This window comes from Sparus aurata, chromosome 11 (genome assembly GCF_900880675.1).
Source record: "Sparus aurata chromosome 11, fSpaAur1.1, whole genome shotgun sequence".
Classification (NCBI taxonomy): domain Eukaryota; kingdom Metazoa; phylum Chordata; class Actinopteri; order Spariformes; family Sparidae; genus Sparus; species Sparus aurata.
In genome coordinates, this window is record NC_044197.1 from 22,503,543 (window position 1) to 22,524,477 (window position 20,935).

At 40.7% G+C, this 20,935-nt stretch overlaps 1 protein-coding gene and 1 non-coding gene across 2 annotated transcripts in view; one reads left to right on the forward strand and one right to left on the reverse strand.

The window, feature by feature from the left end:
- hmcn1 (hemicentin 1) overlaps positions 1-20,935 on the forward strand; it is a 94,440-nt gene that overhangs the window by 57,386 nt on the left and 16,119 nt on the right. Inside the window, exons 33-72 of the mRNA XM_030432871.1 lie at positions 170-451; positions 1,829-1,937; positions 2,014-2,183; positions 2,436-2,590; positions 3,529-3,652; positions 3,831-3,932; positions 4,817-4,993; positions 5,119-5,270; positions 5,543-5,666; positions 7,868-8,043; positions 8,141-8,237; positions 8,638-8,760; positions 8,911-9,066; positions 9,735-10,016; positions 10,138-10,305; positions 11,299-11,412; positions 11,626-11,712; positions 12,263-12,454; positions 12,558-12,731; positions 12,817-12,930; positions 13,382-13,527; positions 13,619-13,769; positions 14,033-14,230; positions 14,310-14,423; positions 14,514-14,701; positions 15,223-15,319; positions 15,511-15,672; positions 15,844-15,957; positions 16,035-16,237; positions 17,340-17,421; positions 17,538-17,669; positions 17,936-18,085; positions 18,280-18,439; positions 18,550-18,674; positions 18,789-18,972; positions 19,552-19,649; positions 19,754-20,032; positions 20,122-20,318; positions 20,451-20,532; positions 20,760-20,896. Of these exons, the coding sequence (XP_030288731.1) occupies positions 170-451; positions 1,829-1,937; positions 2,014-2,183; positions 2,436-2,590; positions 3,529-3,652; positions 3,831-3,932; positions 4,817-4,993; positions 5,119-5,270; positions 5,543-5,666; positions 7,868-8,043; positions 8,141-8,237; positions 8,638-8,760; positions 8,911-9,066; positions 9,735-10,016; positions 10,138-10,305; positions 11,299-11,412; positions 11,626-11,712; positions 12,263-12,454; positions 12,558-12,731; positions 12,817-12,930; positions 13,382-13,527; positions 13,619-13,769; positions 14,033-14,230; positions 14,310-14,423; positions 14,514-14,701; positions 15,223-15,319; positions 15,511-15,672; positions 15,844-15,957; positions 16,035-16,237; positions 17,340-17,421; positions 17,538-17,669; positions 17,936-18,085; positions 18,280-18,439; positions 18,550-18,674; positions 18,789-18,972; positions 19,552-19,649; positions 19,754-20,032; positions 20,122-20,318; positions 20,451-20,532; positions 20,760-20,896 (6,077 nt within the window). The remainder of the gene's footprint in view (positions 1-169; positions 452-1,828; positions 1,938-2,013; positions 2,184-2,435; positions 2,591-3,528; positions 3,653-3,830; positions 3,933-4,816; positions 4,994-5,118; positions 5,271-5,542; positions 5,667-7,867; positions 8,044-8,140; positions 8,238-8,637; positions 8,761-8,910; positions 9,067-9,734; positions 10,017-10,137; positions 10,306-11,298; positions 11,413-11,625; positions 11,713-12,262; positions 12,455-12,557; positions 12,732-12,816; positions 12,931-13,381; positions 13,528-13,618; positions 13,770-14,032; positions 14,231-14,309; positions 14,424-14,513; positions 14,702-15,222; positions 15,320-15,510; positions 15,673-15,843; positions 15,958-16,034; positions 16,238-17,339; positions 17,422-17,537; positions 17,670-17,935; positions 18,086-18,279; positions 18,440-18,549; positions 18,675-18,788; positions 18,973-19,551; positions 19,650-19,753; positions 20,033-20,121; positions 20,319-20,450; positions 20,533-20,759; positions 20,897-20,935) is intronic.
- Positions 1,321-1,402, reverse strand: trnas-aga (transfer RNA serine (anticodon AGA)). Its single transcript has one exon. It is a non-coding gene; the product is annotated as a tRNA-Ser (tRNA).

The window sequence follows — 20,935 nt, forward strand, 5'->3', positions numbered from 1 at the left end:
AAATGGATTCAGAGTGGAGGACTTAAAGCATAAAGCAGTTTTACATGTTGTTGGCGGATGAAAGCCTTGAGCGTGAGATGTGAATAAGATGTCAGTCAAGTAGAAAAGTCCTCGAGGCTTTAAAACCCTCCTTTTGTTCTGTTCCTTTTTAATGCATCCTCCCCCCCAGTGCCTCCTACCATTGCGGGGGGTGATGACTGGCCAACTGAGAGGAAAGTGGTCCTCAGCAAGCCTCTGATCCTGGAGTGTGAGGCCGAGGGACACCCTCCGCCCTCCCTCACCTGGCTGAAGGATGGAGTTCCTGTGCGTGATGGTGAAAGTGTCCGTGTTCTTGAGCAGGGGGTTAAAATAGAAATCCTCTCAGCCACAGTGTCAGACTCGGGACGGTATGTCTGCGTCGCTACAAGCATCGCTGGGGAGAAGGAGGTCAAATACGACGTCAGAGTCTTAGGTATAGCAACACAAAAATAACGTGCGCATCACAAACACACACTCATTCCACATGTTTTGTCTTCAGACCCAAACTAATCAGACTTGTGAGAAAATAAGTGGGCTGTATTCATACATCAAAAAATGCCTATTGTACCTTTCTTACATTTTCTAAAATCTAACTCTCAGAGATTGGCTTGTTTATGTGCATGAATATTGTCAGAATATGATTAGTTCAAAGCCTTGGCTGTCCTGACTGTTCTTTCCACAACGATTTCTTTGGTGGACCTCAATTCCAGTTGACTCAAGCTGCTCTCATTAATGAAAATAAAGATTGATATGTCTCCCTGAATAGCATTTGAACAGCAGCTCAACTTTTATTTCACCCCTGCGAGTTCAAAAACCACCTAAAGCCAAACATTTGATTCAGCCCATGCCAGTTAAAAACACTTCAAAGAAAAGACTTTACAGAAGGTTGTTCCAATAAATGGCCACCCACTCACAAGTGTTTGATACAGTAGCTGCTAAGAGCCAGGACATTTGTTTCAGAATGATCTTGTTTATGGTTACCAAAGCCGTATTGTAATGCACAGAGGTATGTGGCTGGAGCTATCATAAATCAGAGACTATCCTGAAAAGCACTCTCAGTATGGCTCTGCGATTCTTTAAGGTAACTGATGTTTATTGGAAATAAATTCTTTAAGGTAACTGATGTTTATTGGAAAATTGATTTGCTTTTATGTATGTACTTTTAGGACTTTCACAATGCTACTTAACAACATTGTGAACTCCCCTGTATTTCAATCTGAATGAGCAAATCTAAATACTCGATCAACTCCTGCCATGCTTGGTTTATTCTATCAGTCTGTGACAGCTGGAAAAACACTGTGCCGTTGTCGGCAGGATTCGAACCTGCGCGGGGAGACCCCAATGGATTTCTAGTCCATCGCCTTAACCACTCGGCCACGACAACTCATGTGAAACCAGAGCTGAGTTTGTGGGAATCTGCTGACGCTGTTGCTATGTACAGCACGTGTGCATTCCACATGGGAAACAGACACATGCCAGTTTACCGTGGTTCAGCATGTCTGACTGATAAACTCAAAAGAACTCGCAAATACCAGAATTTCTCAGTTCAAAAATGTACATTCCTTGTAACATTTATACTGATCTTTTATGAAATTGTGAGCATCAGCTGAATGAATAACTGTACTGTGATAACACTTTCAGTGTTTATTCACAATGTGATGCAATTATTTTTAGTCTTGTATTTACTACATGATGATTTTTCGGCCTAAAGTTTAAATTTTAGATAAATATTGCAGTTGTTTCACAGTCCTATATATTAATTTTACTTGTATACATAACAAAATGTATTTTTTTTTTTTTTCAATCATAGTTCCTCCTTTCATTGATGGAGCTGATGACATGACAGACAGCACAGTCATAATGAACAGCCCTCTGGAGTTGGAGTGTCAAGCCACTGGGATACCTGCACCTGTCATCACGTAAGATCGCCATCATATGCACACAGATTTAAATATACTTGCATACATGTTTACTTTAAAAACAATTATTTTCCAGGTGGTATAAAGATGGAAAACCAGTCAGACAGGGTGAGGGATTGCGGGTGGCAGCCAGCGGTCGACGGCTGGTCGTTTCCCGCGCTCAGGTCTCTGACACGGCTCGTTTTCAGTGTGTGGCCACTAATGAAGCCGGAGACCACGAACGGGACTTCAATGTGGTGGTTCAAGGTAAAATATGAAAATGCTTTCACTCATTTGATTTGCAGTAGATTTATTGTTTTATGGCAGCAAATGACTATGATGTATAGTTTTGCATCTACTATAATTGTAATAAATATAATGTATGCTTTAAATGCAAGCCACAGGGATGCTCCTAGTTTGGGTAAATACCACTTGATGCCTTTTTGTAATGTCACTCTTTCCAAATTTGCTGTTGTAAAGTGATTTAAGTAAATAACTATTTCCTCTAAATCCCTTTAGTTCCTCCATCCATTCGTACCACTGGGCCTGCTGAACGGTCAGTGGTTCTCCACAAGTCCATCAGTCTTGAGTGCATCTCCAGTGGCATCCCTCCACCCAGCATTACCTGGCTTAAAGATGGTCGACCTGTGGATACAACACAGGGGCACCTTCAGGTTGGTTCCCTTATTGACTGAATATTAATACATTCATTTTAATACAACTTACATACACAGTTTCTGCCAAAACCATGCAGCCGTATGCTGCTGAATCGCAAAGAGCACTGTAAGCTCTTTGAAAGTCATCAAATTTTAAATGAGTCAAAAATGTTATTGATTGTTTGAATCACTGCCATGCAACACAGAAGAAACAAAAAAGCTGCAAAGCTTTACAGCTGCAAAAACAAACATTTGCTAAGTGGCTCGGCTTTGAAAGGCAAAGTTTTGTATCAAGGTTGCTTCGTATTTTGTTTTGGCAACAATGTTGGCTTGTAGGGGTATGCTTAAAGACAGAAATTAAGCATAGTTCAGGCTAAGTGCAGAAGTCAGACTTGTATTAACTGACTGGCATTAGCTGCAATATGCTTTACAATGACTGGCCAATTCACAGCTGTTTGGCATGCAGCATCAAATCATATTCAAGCAGGTCCGCTGTATGTACACTATACTTCAACTTATCATTGCTATTCTGATGATCATATTCTTGCCAACACTGTTGCTACTATAGCTCCCTCCACCATCCCAACCTCCTCCTACTAGTATTTCATTGGGTTGATTGAGCTGAGATTCAGTGTCATGTATGTGTTTAATAAGATGCATTAGCAAAATCCTCTTTGGTGTTTGGATTCATTGAGAGCTCCCTCAAACAGCACAGCCTTTGTCCGCTAAATCTAAATGTTTAACCAATGGCTATAAAAGGTCAATTCCTTGGTGTAAGTGTTTCTGACTGAAGTAGAAATATGCTGTTTTTAAGAATGAACTTGTGACACAGCAAAACATATTTCTCTGACTAATTCTTCAGACATGTAGTGTGGTACTTTAATGCTCACATTTTAATGAAAAGCAGTTACCAGTCTGAATTGTCCATGTCCTGCGTTTGCTTGTGTCTGTCACAGCTGGAGCCTGCAGGCAGAACGCTGAAGGTCAAAGAGGCACGACTAGAGGATTCAGGGAGATACACCTGTCTGGCCACCAATGCAGCTGGTGAAGCCCAACAGCACATACGGCTCAGTGTCCATGGTAACTTAAAGATACACACAGCACTCTCTCTGCATGTTTTAGTCTCTTGTCTCACTAATTGCCTGGTTCGTATCATATATACTTACTTTGTGTGTCAGGGGACTAGGTGGAGAAAGAAGACAAAAAGAAGACAAAATAAATTGTTGCTCTAGTGTGTAATACTTTGTGTGTCCCTCAGAGCCTCCCAGTATCCCCCACTCTGGAGAGATCATCAACCAGACCATCCTATCAGGCTTTCCCACTGAGCTCGAGTGCAAGGCCACAGGCAGCCCATTACCTGGTAAGATGGCTCACAAACGGCTTCCTCCGTCTTCCTGTGCTTTCACAGGCTCCAGGGCGTAGTTCATTCTGACTGCTGAACTGAAATTGGCTGTACTGCTGTTTTCCTTATCTTTCACCATTAATGGAACAGCAGAAAATTGATCTCCGATGTCTCCCTGCAGGCACTTTCACTCTCCCCCAACTGCCTTATTTTCCAGTGTACAGTTTAGTGCAGATAAGCCATCACATTCCGATGTAATTGAACACTCTTTTTTTTTTTTATTCTTGGGACGTTTCTGCATTTCACAGCAGGTGTTTCATTCCAATAATCTGATATCTGTGAATGTCACATGGGAAAATATTATTTTAGAAATGAATTTTTAGGTCTGTTGACCTTAGCAAAAAACAGAGATCATGTTTGTGAGCTTCTATGCTTTGTTTCTCTTTAGATTATTCAACAATTTAAACAATTCACTGTCTACTAGTTAATTTTATTTATGAAGCATTCAATGGTAATAAGTCAAAATACATGTCACTGGTCTGCATGTCTTACAAACCTTTCAGACTTTTAACTTAAACCGCTTGGCACACTGTCCTGGTGCTTGTACTGTAGATGCGAGCACCAAAAATGATGTCAGTTGCAAAGGCTCTGCAAGTCGTTGTAGGATTTCAGACTTATCATGCATCTCCAAATTTTTGACTAGACACCACTGCACTCTTCATTTCAGCGTAGAAGTGATCAAAGTAGTAGTTGCTGGATATTGCATCTCAAGTTTTATGAGCACATGCTCACTATTTGTTTTGCATACACATTTTTCTGATAATAATAAACAGATTCTGACAGATGTCATTTAAACATCATTTTCATGCCTGTTTTTCTTCATTATTACCTTTGTTTCTCAGCTATCACTTGGTACAAAGATGGCCGACCCCTGACAAGTGCGGCTGGGGTGACTATGCTGAAGCGTGGTCAGGTGTTGGAGATTGAACGGGCTCAGCTGTCTGATGCTGGCATATACAGATGTGTCGCTATCAACCTGGCAGGAGTTGCTGAGATTTCCCACAGTCTGCAGGTGTTCGGTAAGTGACTTTGTATATGACATACATTAAACAGAGATTTGATATTTCTTTTGATGAAATCAGAGAAGTATACATGAAAAAAATTTACAATTTCAACAGCAATTTCTGTTTTTTTATTCTTACAGTGCCTCCGGTCATCTCCAGCCGAGGGGGTACAGTAACAGTTGTGGTGAATGAACCTGCCAGGCTGGAGTGTGAGGCCACTGGGGTTCCTTTGCCGAGCCTCACATGGCTCAAAGATGGCAGCCCTGTGGCAAGTGTATCACATGGCATACAGGTACCTATTAATCAGTTTAAAATGAACTAATTCATGCTACAATTAAGTAGTTTATGCTCAAAAACAAGATTGTGGTATATACAGAATATCTTTACCGTATCTCTATCATTATATACATTTGTCAAGAGGATGATTATAGTCTAGTGTCTCCTCCATTTGTTTTATTTTAAAACGTAAAAAGTAATATAAAACATGTGTCTGAGAGACATGTTATTATTCTGTAGGTTTTATGCGCTATGACTTGGTGTTTTACTGGTTTCTGTCTCTCTTAGGTGTTGTCTGGTGGCAGAGTGCTGTCTCTGAACAGTGCACTGGTTAGTGATACAGGCAGGTACACCTGTGTGGCTGTCAACGCCGGAGGAGAACAACAACGCGAGTACGACCTGAGGGTTTATGGTGAGTAAATCATCATACATAACTCATTGTTTTATACCTGTAACAAGACATATATTCTGTATACATGCGCTGATTCTGTACACGTACAACATATATACAAACAGCTACTTTGCGTTTAGAAAATGACATCGTAATATAGTTTTATTGTTAATGTTGTCTATTTTTACAGATGTTTGGTTGCACCAAGGCACATCCACTAGAATGTTTTAAAAGTTGCCAAACAGTTCTCCATTAATTGCAAAACGATATTTGGCCATAAAAATATTAGATCATATGAGAATTATGAGTCCATTGAATAATATATAAAATCCTAAATAGCAAGTTTAAGCTGAAGTGATGAACCAATTAATCAGTAAGTGATAGGAATATAAATTGCAGCCTGACTCTCTTTTGCTTGCTGTTTGATCTCAGATAAACCTTTAATCAGCCAACAATGACGAAAAAAATTCTGCATTACATTACAAATAAGTCAGACCTTGGTGGTTTTTTTGGGAAGGCCTTGAAATGCACATGAATTTCAGTATTAAAGTTGTAAAACATTAGCTTTATGAGGCAGGTGCTTGTAAGGCAATGTTAAAAGAACATTACTTATGGTCAGGCCTTCTCCTCAGGACAAAGTCTTCCTGTTTACTTTAATGTCTTTGTAATGTCTTTCAACAGAGCACGAGATCCGGCATGAAACACGAATTGACGTACTGAAACAATATTCGAAAAAGGCCTTGAGCAAAACATGTGCATGCAGAGGAAGTATGACTCGACTGAGTTTAGCCTTTCAATAAACCTTGTCAGTTTCCTACACAGAGCTGAGCTTGATGGCAACCCAGTTGTTATACAAGTCTAATCAAAGTGAATGACACAGAGACGAGTAGTTTACATGTAGGGGATCGTAAAGGTTGGGTTTGCGTGTGTCTGTCCCTGTATGTCTGTTTGAACATATGTATGCAGTATACAAACATCTACATGGCATGCGTTTCCTTTGAGGGCTCAAAAAGAGCTTGTCTAGAGAAAAAGGGCAGATTTGTTGTGGTAATTGCTACCATTCTACAGCAGCTTCCTGTGTCTGGCCAAATACTGAGCTGAAGGCCTGTTTCTGGGCTTACCCAGTGACTTGTGCTCTGTCCAATAATCATTATGAAGGGGAAACTGGTCAGCATGAATTTCTACCAGAAAAGTCAGATTCACTGAAAAAGGGGGACTGTCGCTTAAAAAAAACCATAGTAAATATAAGCAAAGACAATTCAAATTCCCACTTGAGGTAGTATATTTAGGGAGTGTAGTCTGCTGTTAGAAGAGAGACATTGTCATACATTAGATGGAGACATTCAGACATTTGCTGAGTTGTTGCACCAAAGTTGTGAATGTCTCTTTTTTGCTCAGAGATGTGTGTTTTGGTGTTTGCTCCACATTAGAATTATGTCCAGCATTCGTTCAAATTATATGAACTCTTGTAATCTCTCCACATTCAGTTGCGATCAATTGAATAGTTGGGAGGAAACAAAGACAACCATACAGGATTTATTTTGCTCACGTGTCATTATGCATATGCATGTGTGCGTGGTAGCAATTTAGATAAGGTTTCAGGATCTTTTTGGAAATGAAGGTACTCTAACCACGAACAAAATGTTAAACTGGTGCTGTCATTGCCCAAGATAGAATTAGTCCTTAAAGAGCACCAGATGGCCAATTTAACAGAGCATGTGCATCCCAGGAAGCAATTATTCTGTTTGGTGATGAGGTAATATGAAGAGTGTGCAGCATTTAGAATGACTTAACAGGCTAACTTTCAAGGTCTAGTACCTAATTTAGTGCCTTATTTTGTATTAGATGATTCACTTTTCAGAGCAGATATATAATCTGTAGGGCTATTATCATTGTCAGTTAACCTGCTTTTTATTTTTATAAACATTTGCCAATCAACATTTTGAAAAATGCTCATTACAATTTTACAAAGCCCAAAAATTCAAATTTCCTCTTTTGTCTATCCAACAGTCCAAAACCCCAAGACTCTTAACTTTATATCGTAAATGACAAAGAAATGCAGCACATCCTCACATTCAAGAAGCTGAAACCAGCAAATGTTTCACATTTTTGTGCTTTAAAAATAACTGAATAGTTGGCATTTTCTTTTAATCCACCGATCGATTAATTGACTTAATGTTGCAACTATAATAATCTCTAGCTTGCCTGCATATCTGCTACAGTGCCACCTAACATCAAAGGTGAGGAGGTGAATGCCACAGTGATGCTCAGCCGTCCAGTGGAGCTGCACTGCCAGAGCGATGCTATCCCTCCACCTACCCTCTCCTGGCGCAAAGATGGTCGCCCACTCTTCAGGAAGCCTGGTCTGACAGTCTCAGTTGACGGGAGTGTGCTCAAGGTACAGCCAGAGCTAGAAATCATAAAACTGATAGAGTTTAAAGTATCGGTGTGTTGTTAACATTTTCTCATGATTTGTCTATGAATCTGAATGTTAGATCGATAGTGCCCAGGTGCAGGACTCAGGCAGGTATTCCTGTGAAGCCACCAATGTTGCCGGCAAAACAGAGAAGAACTATAATCTCAACGTCTGGGGTGAGTTTATTTTTAATTTTGTCGCTCTATTTGTTTGTTATTCTGTTTATAGATTGTGTTTGTGTTTTCTAAACGGATTTGATTTTGTGAAGTAAAACATTAAAACAACTTGTTTATGCAAGTCTGTGAAAGACTGACTGGGCTCACTACCTTGTATTAACAGAGACAGTGTTTTATGACAGCAGCAATGGCTGAGCATTGTGGTTTGATGTATGTCAAAGAGTGATGTACATTTTGTAATGAACATTTTGGGAACTTATTTACATTTTTATTCTCCTCTCACATTTACACAAACACAGATGTCACATGTTAAGTGTTGGTTTAACTTCTGTGAAATGCACCAGCATGTACCTTGAATGAGATGTGTGCGCCTCCTCTTGGTGTTCTGTCATTATTACAGTTTCTCCGAGTATCCGTGGGTCGGATGAGGTGTCTCCCCTGACTGTGATTGAAGGAAGTCTCATCACTCTGGTGTGTGAGTCTAGTGGCATACCGCCCCCCAGTCTCACATGGAGGAAGGATGGTAAGTGTATTTGTGTTTGTAACAGACAGAGATACGCAAAACTACAAAAGGAGCAAAAGAATTATGCTATATTGATTGAAATGATGCACTGAATACATTGTGGGTGACAAGTTTAAACACCATAACTAACCTGTGGTTTGTTTGTCCCAGGTTCTGAGCTCAAATCAGACCAGCGACTCAGGGTTCTCTCAGGCGGTCGCCAGCTGCAGATCTCCAGCGCTGAGAGGACAGATACAGCCTCCTACACCTGCACAGCCTCCAGCACTGCAGGCATCACCTCCAAAGAGTACAGCCTGCAGGTTTATGGTATGTATCTAGTGACCAGTCTTTCCTGTTATCAATTTTCCTTCAGTTCAGGAGGGAGCAGTGCATGATCGGACATCACTGTGCTGGTGTTGATCCCACATCAACATCGTAGTTACTGTTACTATCGACCATTTACAATTACTATTACCTGACCAATCATGTTAATGTGATGTCATACCTTACAAGAAAAAATATGCACATGGGAGGAGTTAGCCTTTCTAACGTGTGGTTGACATTGTGAAACTAAATAATTTGGTTACCTTAACCTGAAAACTGTGACAAAAAACAGAAAACAAAAGAAAAAAAAAAAAATTAAGTTAATTAAGTGTAAAAATAATACTGTCAGTTGCCATCATGATCCTGGAGTAACATTATCAATGATTTTGTAGGAATGACGCCATCAGGGCGATATCAGATAAATCCGGTGTTAATTGTGTGTCGAAGATCGTAAAAGAGGAAGAAACAGTCAAAAGAAAGTGTTGATAAAGCTTTAGTGTCGTGCACTCAGTCTAAGCCCTGGTCGAAAAAACAATAAATAATCAAGTTTAAATGAAATAAAACGTTATGCAAATACTTGATCCACTTACATTTACACTGACAGTTTGAAAAATGTATGCTTATACTTTTGGCGAGCATGTGCACCATCTCACTTGCTTTTCTCACTTCAGTTCGCCCTTCCATCAGACTCAGCGAGGGCGACAGCGATGACATTGCTGTGACAAAAGGAGGTGATGTGACTCTGCAGTGTGCAGCAGAGGGCGTGCCACAACCAGCAGTCACATGGCTGAAAGACGGGCGGCCCATCACAGGCCAGCATGGTGCCAAGGTTCTGAACGAGGGGAGGTTGTTGCAGATTAAAGATGCTAAGGTGTCAGACACAGGACGCTACACCTGCATCGCTGTTAATGTGGCAGGACAGACTGACAGCAAGCATGACATCAGCGTACATGGTATGGAGTCTCAAATGTTTTATACCACCTTTTTTTTTGCCTATCTTTTTTGTTGTTGTCTTCAGGTCGGAGAGTCTCAGCATCTAAAGTTTTCTTTCTGCTCCGTTAACTCTCTTTCCAGTCCCACCAAGTATAATTGGTCAAGTGGAGGTGCCAGAAAATGTGAGTGTTGTGGTGAAGAACCCAGTTGCTCTGAGCTGCGAGGCTTCAGGCATCCCTCTTCCTGCCATTACCTGGCTGAAGGACGGTCGTCCAATCAAAGCTTCCAGCTCAGTACGCGTCCTCTCGGGTGAGTTCCTGTTTGACCTTTGATGAATCCAAGTTACAAAACTCACAAAATATGCAATATTTCAACTTGTTTTTTAAGCTTCTTCAAAAGATCTTTAAAGGTCGATAAGATTTGTACTTGGTTTAGTGTCCAGTTCATGAAGAAAGAGACTAAAGGAGAGCAAGCCTCCAAGAATATAACCGAACTGGAACTGTTTCGTTTCCAGCTGGGTTTTAAAAGCCAAGCAGTTGCAATACATCACCAGTAATTCAGTGTAATAGGATCATTGTAACTGGGGCCAAACTCAACAGACAGAGGTTTGTTGAAGAAGACAAACTGGAGCAATTGCTTTGAATTGTGTTTTTAAACATTTAACATGATATATTGGGTGCTTTCAAATTAAACTGTGGCCCCTGAAGTCAAGCATACTACATAGAGCGTTTATGCAGAAACTAAAAGTACCACACTCCGCCAAGTTGGCTCATTTGGTTTTTAACTTCTCTACATTTTGAACATAAGCACGGCATAATGGGGGATTATTTGGCCACTAATTAAATGCAATTGTTTAAAAAATTGACCAACTCTCACAAAACGAAGAGCTTGTGTTGGTGGTCAGAGGAGGAGGCTCTTATTAAGGTGTGTAAGGTTATTTGAGTTCACTGCAGAGTTCACATTGTGTCAACGTTTCTCATTTGTTTTCTCAGGAGATTATTATGAACCCTGTTCAGACAAAGTTGTTTTTAAAGACAGATTCCATCAATCTTGTATCAGGTTGAAGTGGTTCGTAAATGTTTTAACAGCTGTGAGCCTCGAGAGTCTAAATTTTTTATGTTAATTGATCCAAGTTTTCAAAGAGGGGTGATTTACCTTCAATAGGCTTAAAATGTAGTTAACACGTCCGTGGGATGTTTCCCTTTTGTGTAAAAAAACAGCAGGTTTATGCTGACATAGCTTTTGGAAACATTCCATGATGACAACAGATAAATGATAATAATTGGCCAATTTAATCTCCAGGTGGCCGGAGCCTGCGTCTGATGCCTGCTGCAGTAGAAGATGCAGGGAGGTACACCTGTATTGTGTCTAACAGCGCCGGAGAGGAAAGAAAAAACTTTAACCTTGACATCCTTGGTAAAGTGATAACAAACATCTTGTATTTTCAAATTACTTTTTTAATGTCTTGATTGACTTCCCTTTAATGATTAAAATGCTCTTTAAAAGTAATTTTTTGATTTTATACTTAGGTCCATTGATTTAACATCATTCTGAACAGATGCGATAAACATGTATCTTACTGTGAGAACAGTGAGAACCCTGTAATTGATTTTCAGTCTAATTCAACAGTTCCACCAAGCATTGTGGATGAGGGAACTGTTGTGGAAACTAAAGTCAAGGAGAAACACAACATTACTCTCACCTGTGAGGCGTCAGGTAACGACATCATGTATTACATCTCTGCATTGATATCAAAATGATATCAGGGTGTCTGCGGGGCTTTAAAAAGTCTTAATGTCTTTAAATTGGATAAATATTAGGCCGTAGAAGTCATTAATAAGTCTAAGATACAAGTTTGTGAAATATAAATTGCCACAGATATTTTATCTAATTTAAAACATCCATCTTTTTATTTGTTTTCATCAAAGTAAAAGTAAGTTCTTCTGCATAAAAGTCCACATTTCTGGTGTAACAAGTCTTTAAACTTACCACTTAATCTAATACTGTCTTTTTACTGTTTTACACTCTATATCTGTTGAAAAAAATTTAGATTAACATAACTCACTCTGATAACCATATTCCTACATAAAACCTACCTGTGCATGGGACCACATATTGTGTATACTGCATGCCTTTATACTTTATCTGACACTGTAGGTACCCTGCACTTGCTCTCGAATAAAAGTTGTCTTCATCAAAATTAAAATAAAGGCATAGTAATCACTGTTTGTTGCCACTTTGTAAATCTCATATCATAATTTCCCAGGTAACCCTGTACCAGAAATTAAATGGCTGAAGGATGGACAGCTATTGGTGCCAGACAGACGCCACCAAGTTCTGTCTCATGGCCGTTTCCTCCAGATCTCTTTGGCTCAGGTTTCAGACACCGGCCGGTACAGCTGCCAGGCTTCTAACAGTGCAGGGGATCGCAGCCGACACTTCAACCTCAACGTCCTAGGTATTAACATGACCTTTTATAATCCACTGAATCCACTGATCTCTGGAAGTTATCAACCTGTTTGAGATGAATTCACTCTCTGCTCCCTTCCTATTTTGGGCAGTTTCTCCCTCTATTGCTGGTTCAGGTCCTGACGGTTCTGCAGAGGAGGTGACAGTAACTCTGAGCAGCCCCACCTCTCTGGTATGTGAAGTCCAATCCTACCCTCCTGCTCTCATCACCTGGCTCAAGGATGGCACTCCATTTGAGTCCAGTCGCAACGTCCGAGTCCTTCCAGGTTTGAGATGCACATAACACCAGAATCAAGCTGATTAGAATACGGTATGTACATCTGTAGCCATTCAACACTCATGCTTTCACAGGTGGCCGGACACTTCAGATTCTCAATGCTAAAGAGGAGGATGCAGGGAGATATACCTGTGTGGCTACTAATGAGGCCGGAGAGACGCTGAAGCACTATGAAGTCAAGGTTTATGGTGAGATGCCTGCATCTTTGTAAACATTCTGTATCTTTTCTCGCCAGAAAAGAAAAAGAATCATAATATGGTATAGAGCTTTTTATTATGCAAATCTCTGTGTAAATGCCTGATAAACTATCATCATGTAAACATAACTATATGTCAGCGCACAAAACTAATGCTGTCCCCTTGTCCTGGGGATGACAGAAAATGTGTTTGGGATGAACAAAGATCTTCCATGGGACGTAAGCAGGAGAAGAATGTAATAGGAGACATAGTTAACTGTTAACTAGCAGCAGGTGGGCAGCAGAGTGTTGCAGTCTGTTTGGATAATGGAGTTAACAACTAACAAAGCTTACAGCTGAGATAAACACACAGCAGGCCTGAACCATATTCAGGTCATCAAATAGTGTCTGAGATGGTGAGAAATCAAGACACCCCACATCTAAAACATGTGTCTTGACTCCAGTTCCCCCTCAGATCAATAAGAACGATATCCCAGGGGAAGGACTGGCCCCCAAAGAGGTCAAGATAAAGGTCAACAGCACACTGACCCTGGAGTGTGCAGCTCAGGCATTTCCGACCCCAGCACTGGAGTGGTACAAGGACGGACAGGTAGAAATCTGATTGGACACCATGGGAGATTATGGCAGAATCTGTAAAAGCTGCTCCGATTCTCAACTCTGATGTATTCTTTCCTCCACAGATCTTGCGGGCAGATGACCATGTGTCCATAACAGCCAACGGTCGTATTGTTCAGATCAAGCATGCTCAGGTGTCAGACACGGGCCGCTATACCTGTGTAGCCACTAATATAGCTGGAGAGGATGAGAAGGACTTTGATGTAAATATACAAGGTGAACTGGGTTGACTGATGTTGATGTGTTAACTGAGAGTATTTGTGCATTTCCTGGGCTCAAAGAGAATTCTCTTTCTGTTTTTTCTGCATTTTTATTGAAATATTAAAATGATTGTGCATTTGAAATAATATCATACACATTAAAGTCAACATCCTTTGAGTTAGAAGGAGATCAATCATCTTGACACTTGAGAGTTTCCAGAAATGCTCACTCAGAGAGGCACATAAATATTTTTCCTCTTTTTTTTTTCCCCTATTCAGTTCCACCTAATTTCAACAGGCCTGGTGGATTTGGTGATACTACATCTTCCCCAGGCTTTGGAGGGGATGCTAGAGATGTCATACTCAACAATCCCATCTCTCTATATTGTGAGACGAATGCAGTCCCCCCTCCAACACTCACCTGGTACAAAGATGGACAGCTGATGACGTCCAATGACAAAGTTCTGATCTTGCCAGGTGAGATCTAAAAGAAAACTGAAAGAAAGAGAGGGAACAAGCCAGAGAATGACTTTCTACTAATGAGTTTTGTTCTTAGGTGGGCGAGTGTTACAGATTCCCAGAGCACAGGCTGACGACTCGGGCAGGTACACGTGTGTTGCTGTCAACGAAGCTGGAGAAGACTCCATTCAGTATGATGTCAGAGTATTATGTGAGTAAAAACACTTTTCATTGTGGTACAAGTATCAGTCACTTTGACAAAGAGAAAGGTTTCTCATGTCAAATTTCTGTCCTGCAACAGTGCCACCAGTCATAAGGGGAGCAGACAGCGATTTGCCTGATGAGGTCACAGTGTTTGTAAACAAAACTACGCAACTGGAGTGTCACGCAGATGGAAACCCCGCCCCAAAAATCACTTGGTTTAAGGACAGCCAGCCAGTCAGCTCTGATGGGCCACATAGAATTCTGTCTAATGGACGAACACTTCAGGTAAGAACAAGGAAGCACAGACAGTTTGCTCTAAACCATGGATATACTATAGGATCTAGGTACACAACCCAATGTCGAGAGTTTTACAGATGTTTAATTTACGGTTATGGTCTAAGCAAAAATTCCTTTTGCCTGCAAGGGATTATTTATTGAAATACCATGAAAGGCCACTTGGCAAATTGGACACAAGCTAAGTGCTTTATGTGGATCTCTTATTTAAACCAAGTCCATGTTAAAGTTATTCATCTCTAGAATGTGTAAGATTCTAGAAATATGTGAAGCTACAAATGTAGAAAGTGATTTACTCACGCACTCATTCATGTATTAATTAAGACATTTATTCTTACACTAGTGACCCGAAACATAAAATCCTTTGTTTTATGTAATGCAGTCCAACAGAGGGGCCATGAAACTAGTACTTAACTTTTAAGCTTATACTGTTGGTATGACATATTATGTCTGTGTTCAGTAGATCTGTGTTCTTACCTGATTCTCTCTCTCTCCATCTTTCCAATCATCAGGTGTTAACTGCTCAAGTATCTGACACAGGGCGCTATGTGTGTGTGGCTGACAATGTGGCTGGAAGTGCAGAAAAATCCTTTAACCTTAATGTGCATGGTGAGTCACATGTGAATCAGTACATTACATTTACTGTACATTGTTTATTGGCTTATTTTAGCAATTTGTGAAAGGATGAACTAGATGAAGAATTAAGCACTGCTTTTTTGACTTCACTTGATTTTCTTCACTTTGAAATAGCAAAAAATATTGTTTGCTATACTGAATGTGTGTTATCTTTTTCCTTTCAGTGCCTCCCACCATTATCGGCCTGAATCCTGAGACTGTGACTGTGGTGGTGAACAACTTTGTGTCTCTTTCTTGTGAAGCTGTTGGTTTCCCTCCTCCCTCCTTGAGCTGGCTGAATGACAGAGGCCCCATTCAGGCCAACACCAATGCACTCATCATGCCAGGTACTGCGACCTCTGGTCATCTTGAGCAGGACAAGTATTGAACATATTTTGACAACTGAAGCCATTTTGCTTTGAAATGATATCTGGTTAAGAGCATGCCATTATCAACTGATAACTAACTGCATAATTATAGTAGATCCTAAATGTTTTTGTGTCCTTTTGTGCCTTCAGGTGGTCGTACACTACAGATTATGAAAGCAAAAGTGTCTGACGGAGGAAAGTACAGCTGTGTGGCAATGAACGCAGCAGGAGAGGCCTACAAACACATCTACCTCACAGTCTTTGGTGAGTCCACTTCCCCACTGTGTGTATTGTCCAGTGAGCGCCTGACTTTGGCCTGACATTAAATGTTTGCCTTCCAGTTCCTCCGAGTATCCGGGACAGCAGCGGGGACTCCCCTGTGGTGGTGAATGTGCTTGTTGGTAAATCAGTAACTCTTGAGTGTGAGTCCAATGCTGTACCTCCACCTACCATCACCTGGTACAAGAACGGCAGGGTGGTGACAGAATCAGCCAACCTGCACATTCTGGCAGAGGGACAGATGCTGGAGATCAAAGGCTCAGAGGTCAGAGATGAACGTGTGCTGTGTTGTCTGTACTTTTCTCTGTAATTTTTTATCTTTTCAGCAACATCTTTCAGTGTTTGTACATCAAGTCAGACAGTACGGCCATTGATGTCCTTTTTCTTAAAAGACATCAATGGCCATCTTTCTTCTTTTGTAGGAGTCGCTCTTGTATTTCTCTAAGCCAAAGTAGCTACCACTTCACAAGTAAAATGAGAAAATGTATTAACCCAGCAAGGATTTTCCAAAAATATAACTGCAGGGAAAAGCTGCAGTTCTAAGATGCCAGATGGGTTGCTAATTAGTGGCTATTAGCAAGCAGATACAATTAATTAAATGTAGTGTCTGCCCTTGTTGTGGGTTAGAGAAGGAATTGAAGGTGGCTCAAAGGTAAGTTAGATCAGGAATAAAGAGTAGTTCCACCTGTCATGGTGCTAGTGCCGCAGATTTATGACAGCATAGTGTGCATAGATACCAACTACATGGCTGAATGATGAGTCACAATATCATGTAATATGATGAGCTACCATATAAATCACACAGGTTCGCCTTGCTTTGAGTTGATAACCACGGTTTGTACGGGTGTTTGGGAATCTTTGGGAAGGTCTGAAAGTGCTTGGATTTTCGATAAAGTACTTGAAACTTCTTGAAATTGTAACTTCACTACTTTCATGAAATATCTTATCCAGACTGACATTAACAGTTACATTTTTAGATAAAGAAATAGAGCTCAAATAAAAGCAACCAACAGACTGGCTTAGCCTCACACAGCCCTTGGTTTCTGCAATAGGAAGTGACAAAAAAACAATCAAGACTGAGTTTAACTGGGGCCGGCCAGCAAATTATGATATAGGATACTTTATTTTATCATTCAAAATACAGACTGGCATTGCTTAATGCATTGCATTACCTCCTAAGGTGCTGGAAAAGCTTGAAAACTATTTAAAGTGCTTAAATATGGAAAAGGTGTAAGAACACTGGGTCACTTGTTTGTTTGTTTGTTTGTTTGTTTGTTTGTTTGTTTGTTTGTTTTTCACTTGTTTGTTTGTTTGTTTGTTTGTTTGTTTGTTTTACATTTTCCTTATATGTCTTTTGTGTTCCTCAGGTGTCTGATACTGGACAATATGTTTGCATGGCCACCAACGTTGCTGGACAAGTTGACAAGAATTTCCACTTGAATATCTACGGTATCACATAAAAAATCTGAAAACTCATAAAACATATAATATTTCAAACAATGCTCAACACTTAGATTATAATATTAAAGGAAACCTGTGTCGTCTCTCTCTCTCTCTCTCTTTAGTACCTCCAAGTATTGATGGCCCAGCAGAGGAGAGTGTTGTGGAAACCATTAGTAACCCAGTCACCCTTGCCTGTGATGCTACTGGGATCCCTCCTCCAAGCCTCATCTGGTTGAAGAATGGACGATCCATAGGTATTTATGAGTATAGGTTTAAACAAATTGTACTTTAAGTCCTTTAATATTAAAAATTCTGCAAAAGAAGATTCATTATGCAACTGTATCTTAGATTTGAATCAAATAGCCTGTTGTTTCTGTTTACACAGGACAAAAATGTAAGTAGGAATGGATCAGGCAAAGGGAATAGATCATAATATTTATAACCAAGTACAGAGGCTTTGTCGTTCTCACTTCATACTTACTCACTTTATACTAAATCTATAAATGTAATGTTTCCCTAGAGAACTCAGAGTCTCTGGAGATGCACATCTTCTCCGGAGGAAGCAAGCTGCAGATTGCACGGTCACAGCTTTCTGACAGTGGCACTTACACGTGTGTAGCCTCCAATGTAGAGGGCAAGGCACGCAAGAGCTACCACCTCACCATTCAAGGTACATGCACATGCAGAGCCTGTTTCCGGAAAGGACCTACTATACAGAATATTTTGACTGATTTTTGTCACACTTCATGAGTATGCTGTAATCTTGTCAATTGTTTCTGTTATCATACAAATACATGTATTTACAAATTCACAGTTTCTCAGGATATTCCAAGGATTGTGCTAAAACCCCTAATTGTCTCTTAGTTCCTCCCAGTATCTCTGGAGCAGAGCTACCCAGTGAAATGGGGGTCCTGCTGAATGAAAGCATCCAGCTGGTTTGTCGAGCCAGAGGAACCCCGACTCCGACCATCCAGTGGTTGAAGGATGGAGAAGTCATCACCAACGTTAGAAACACAGGGCTCAGGTAATGCTTGCCACAGAAAAAGAAAAATGTAAAAACATAAAAAAAATAAGAAAATTGGGAATTTTACAGCGGTGATTATGATGATGATGCAATGCTGCCTTCGTGTTCAGGATCAGTCCAGATGGCAGCACGCTCACTGTGACTGGAGCTCACACCACTGATAGTGGCAAGTACACCTGTGTGGCCACCAACACTGCAGGAGAAGAGGACAGAATATTCAATCTGAATGTTTATGGTGGGTTTAATTTGTATATACATTTTTTGTTCATGTGTCAGTCTGAGTAACTTTCTTCATTGCATGAGGAGTTTGTTCTTTGTCACTGATTTTCTTGTTCATTGACTTTTTCAGTGCCTCCTGTGATAGATGGCAACAGTGACACAGTTGAGCAGTTGACCACAGTTCTGGACAGTTCTGTCAACATTGAGTGTGTCGCTACAGGATCGCCTCCCCCGCAGCTCAACTGGCTCAGAAATGGCCTCCCTCTGCCTGTGTCCTCTCACATTCGGCTTCTATCTGCTGGACAGGTGCTCCGGTAGGTCAGTGGACAGGGCTCAAGAAAAGTCTGTAACACATGGTGCTGCTTTAAGAACAACTTCCTGTGAATCTTTTGTGAGGGTGATGCTGGTCAGCATTTTCCCCACACACAAGATGAGATTATTGCAAAATTGTGTGTTATATTAGGGTAAGAAATCTTAGCCTTTTAACATGTTTAGTACTTAATTTACTTGCAAGTATGCTTCTCGTAAATTAATTCTCTTTTTTAAAACCTATGAAATCAATATTGAAATTTACCCTGCCTAAAACTATTTTATTGTAATAAGTTGCAATAGAAGGTGTGTCCTGTGTGTACGCAATGCCGTTTCAAAGATCTTGATACTCAAACATGTGCAAACACACAAACAAATGATTTTTTAAAGGATTTTGCAATATTATAAGCAGGCTTTCTTCCTTTATGTTTGTCTGAAATTCCTTATTTTGAGATTGATAACAAACAGAGAGAAAGAAAAACAATGAATGCAGATTTAGGCAGCGATCTTTTCTCTATTGTTAGTTATTTTAGAGTTTAAACTATAACAGGGTACTTATTTGTTGTGTTTTTTGCATTCCTCAGAATTACACGAACCCAGGTGTCTGACAGTGGCACTTATACCTGCATCGCATCAAACAGAGCAGGCGTGGACAACCGACATTACAACCTGCAGGTGCACGGTGAGTCTGAAAACATTACTCGCTTGTAAAATCTGAGGAATAAATCAACACCATTCTCAGGGCAATAAATAATAATCAACCACATCTTTTGTTTCTTTCCTCAGTCCCTCCCGGTCTGGATGGAGCAGGGAGCACAGAAGATGTGACTGTAGTCAGAGGAAACTTGGCTTCTCTACTGTGTATCGCTGATGGGACACCAACCCCCACTGTGTCCTGGCTCAAAGAAGGCGTGACTCTAACTCCTGACCCCCACCTCAAACTCCTCAACCTGAATACAACTGTGCAAATCATCCAGGCTCAGGTCAATGATACAGGACGCTACACCTGTGTGGCTAACAATACTGCTGGTCAAGCTAGCCGCCATTTTAACCTGAAAGTGCTGGGTGAGTCAAAGCAGATTATAACTTTTTTTGCCAGCTTCAGCTTTTGATTCATGGATGAGAAAATACATTTTGTTTGTTTTCTTTGTCAGACCCTCCAAGTATCAATGGCTCTGGTGTACCAGCAGAAGTATCTGTTGTGGTGAATAATGTCCTGGAGCTTCATTGTGAGGCCTCAGGTATCCCTGCCCCCTCTCTGACCTGGCTGAAGGATGGACGCCCACTTCCGCAGACCAACAGCCTGCGCCTCCTGCGGGGAGGAGAGGTGCTACGTGTAGCATCAGCACAGGTTAGTCACCAGGGTTTGGTGTAGTAAAATCCCATCTTTTATGTATTAGATTTAAATTTAAGTTTGAATACTGTGTATTCTATGTCTTTTTCCATTGTTTTCATACTGAGACACACAGTTTTTTGTCCTCAGCTGGAGGACACAGGCAGATACAGCTGCTTAGCCAATAGCCCAGCAGGGGACGATGACAAGGAGTTCCTGGTTCGAGTGCATGGTGGGTAACAGATATGCAGTGTGCACTGAATGTACGTAACAGAACGGAAACAATCTGTGGCTGGAAGGAAAATAGCTTAAATCTGCACTCAATGATCAAATAAAAAATGTTTTACTGATATTTCTCCTGCCATGCTTATCTAGACAATTAAAAACCAATAAGGTGAGATGATCTTGAGCTGTAAAATCAATGTCAGTGCCCATCTCTTTCTGGTTTTCCTCTAACAGTCCCCCCTAACATTGCGGGTGAGAGCACACCTCAGGATGTGTCCGTGCTGCAGAACAGACAGGTGACTCTGGAGTGCAAATCTGACGCTGTTCCACCTCCAACTCTGGCCTGGCTCAAAGATGGCCAACCATTACAGGTCAGAAATCAAACAAACTTTTATCTACACTATTCTATG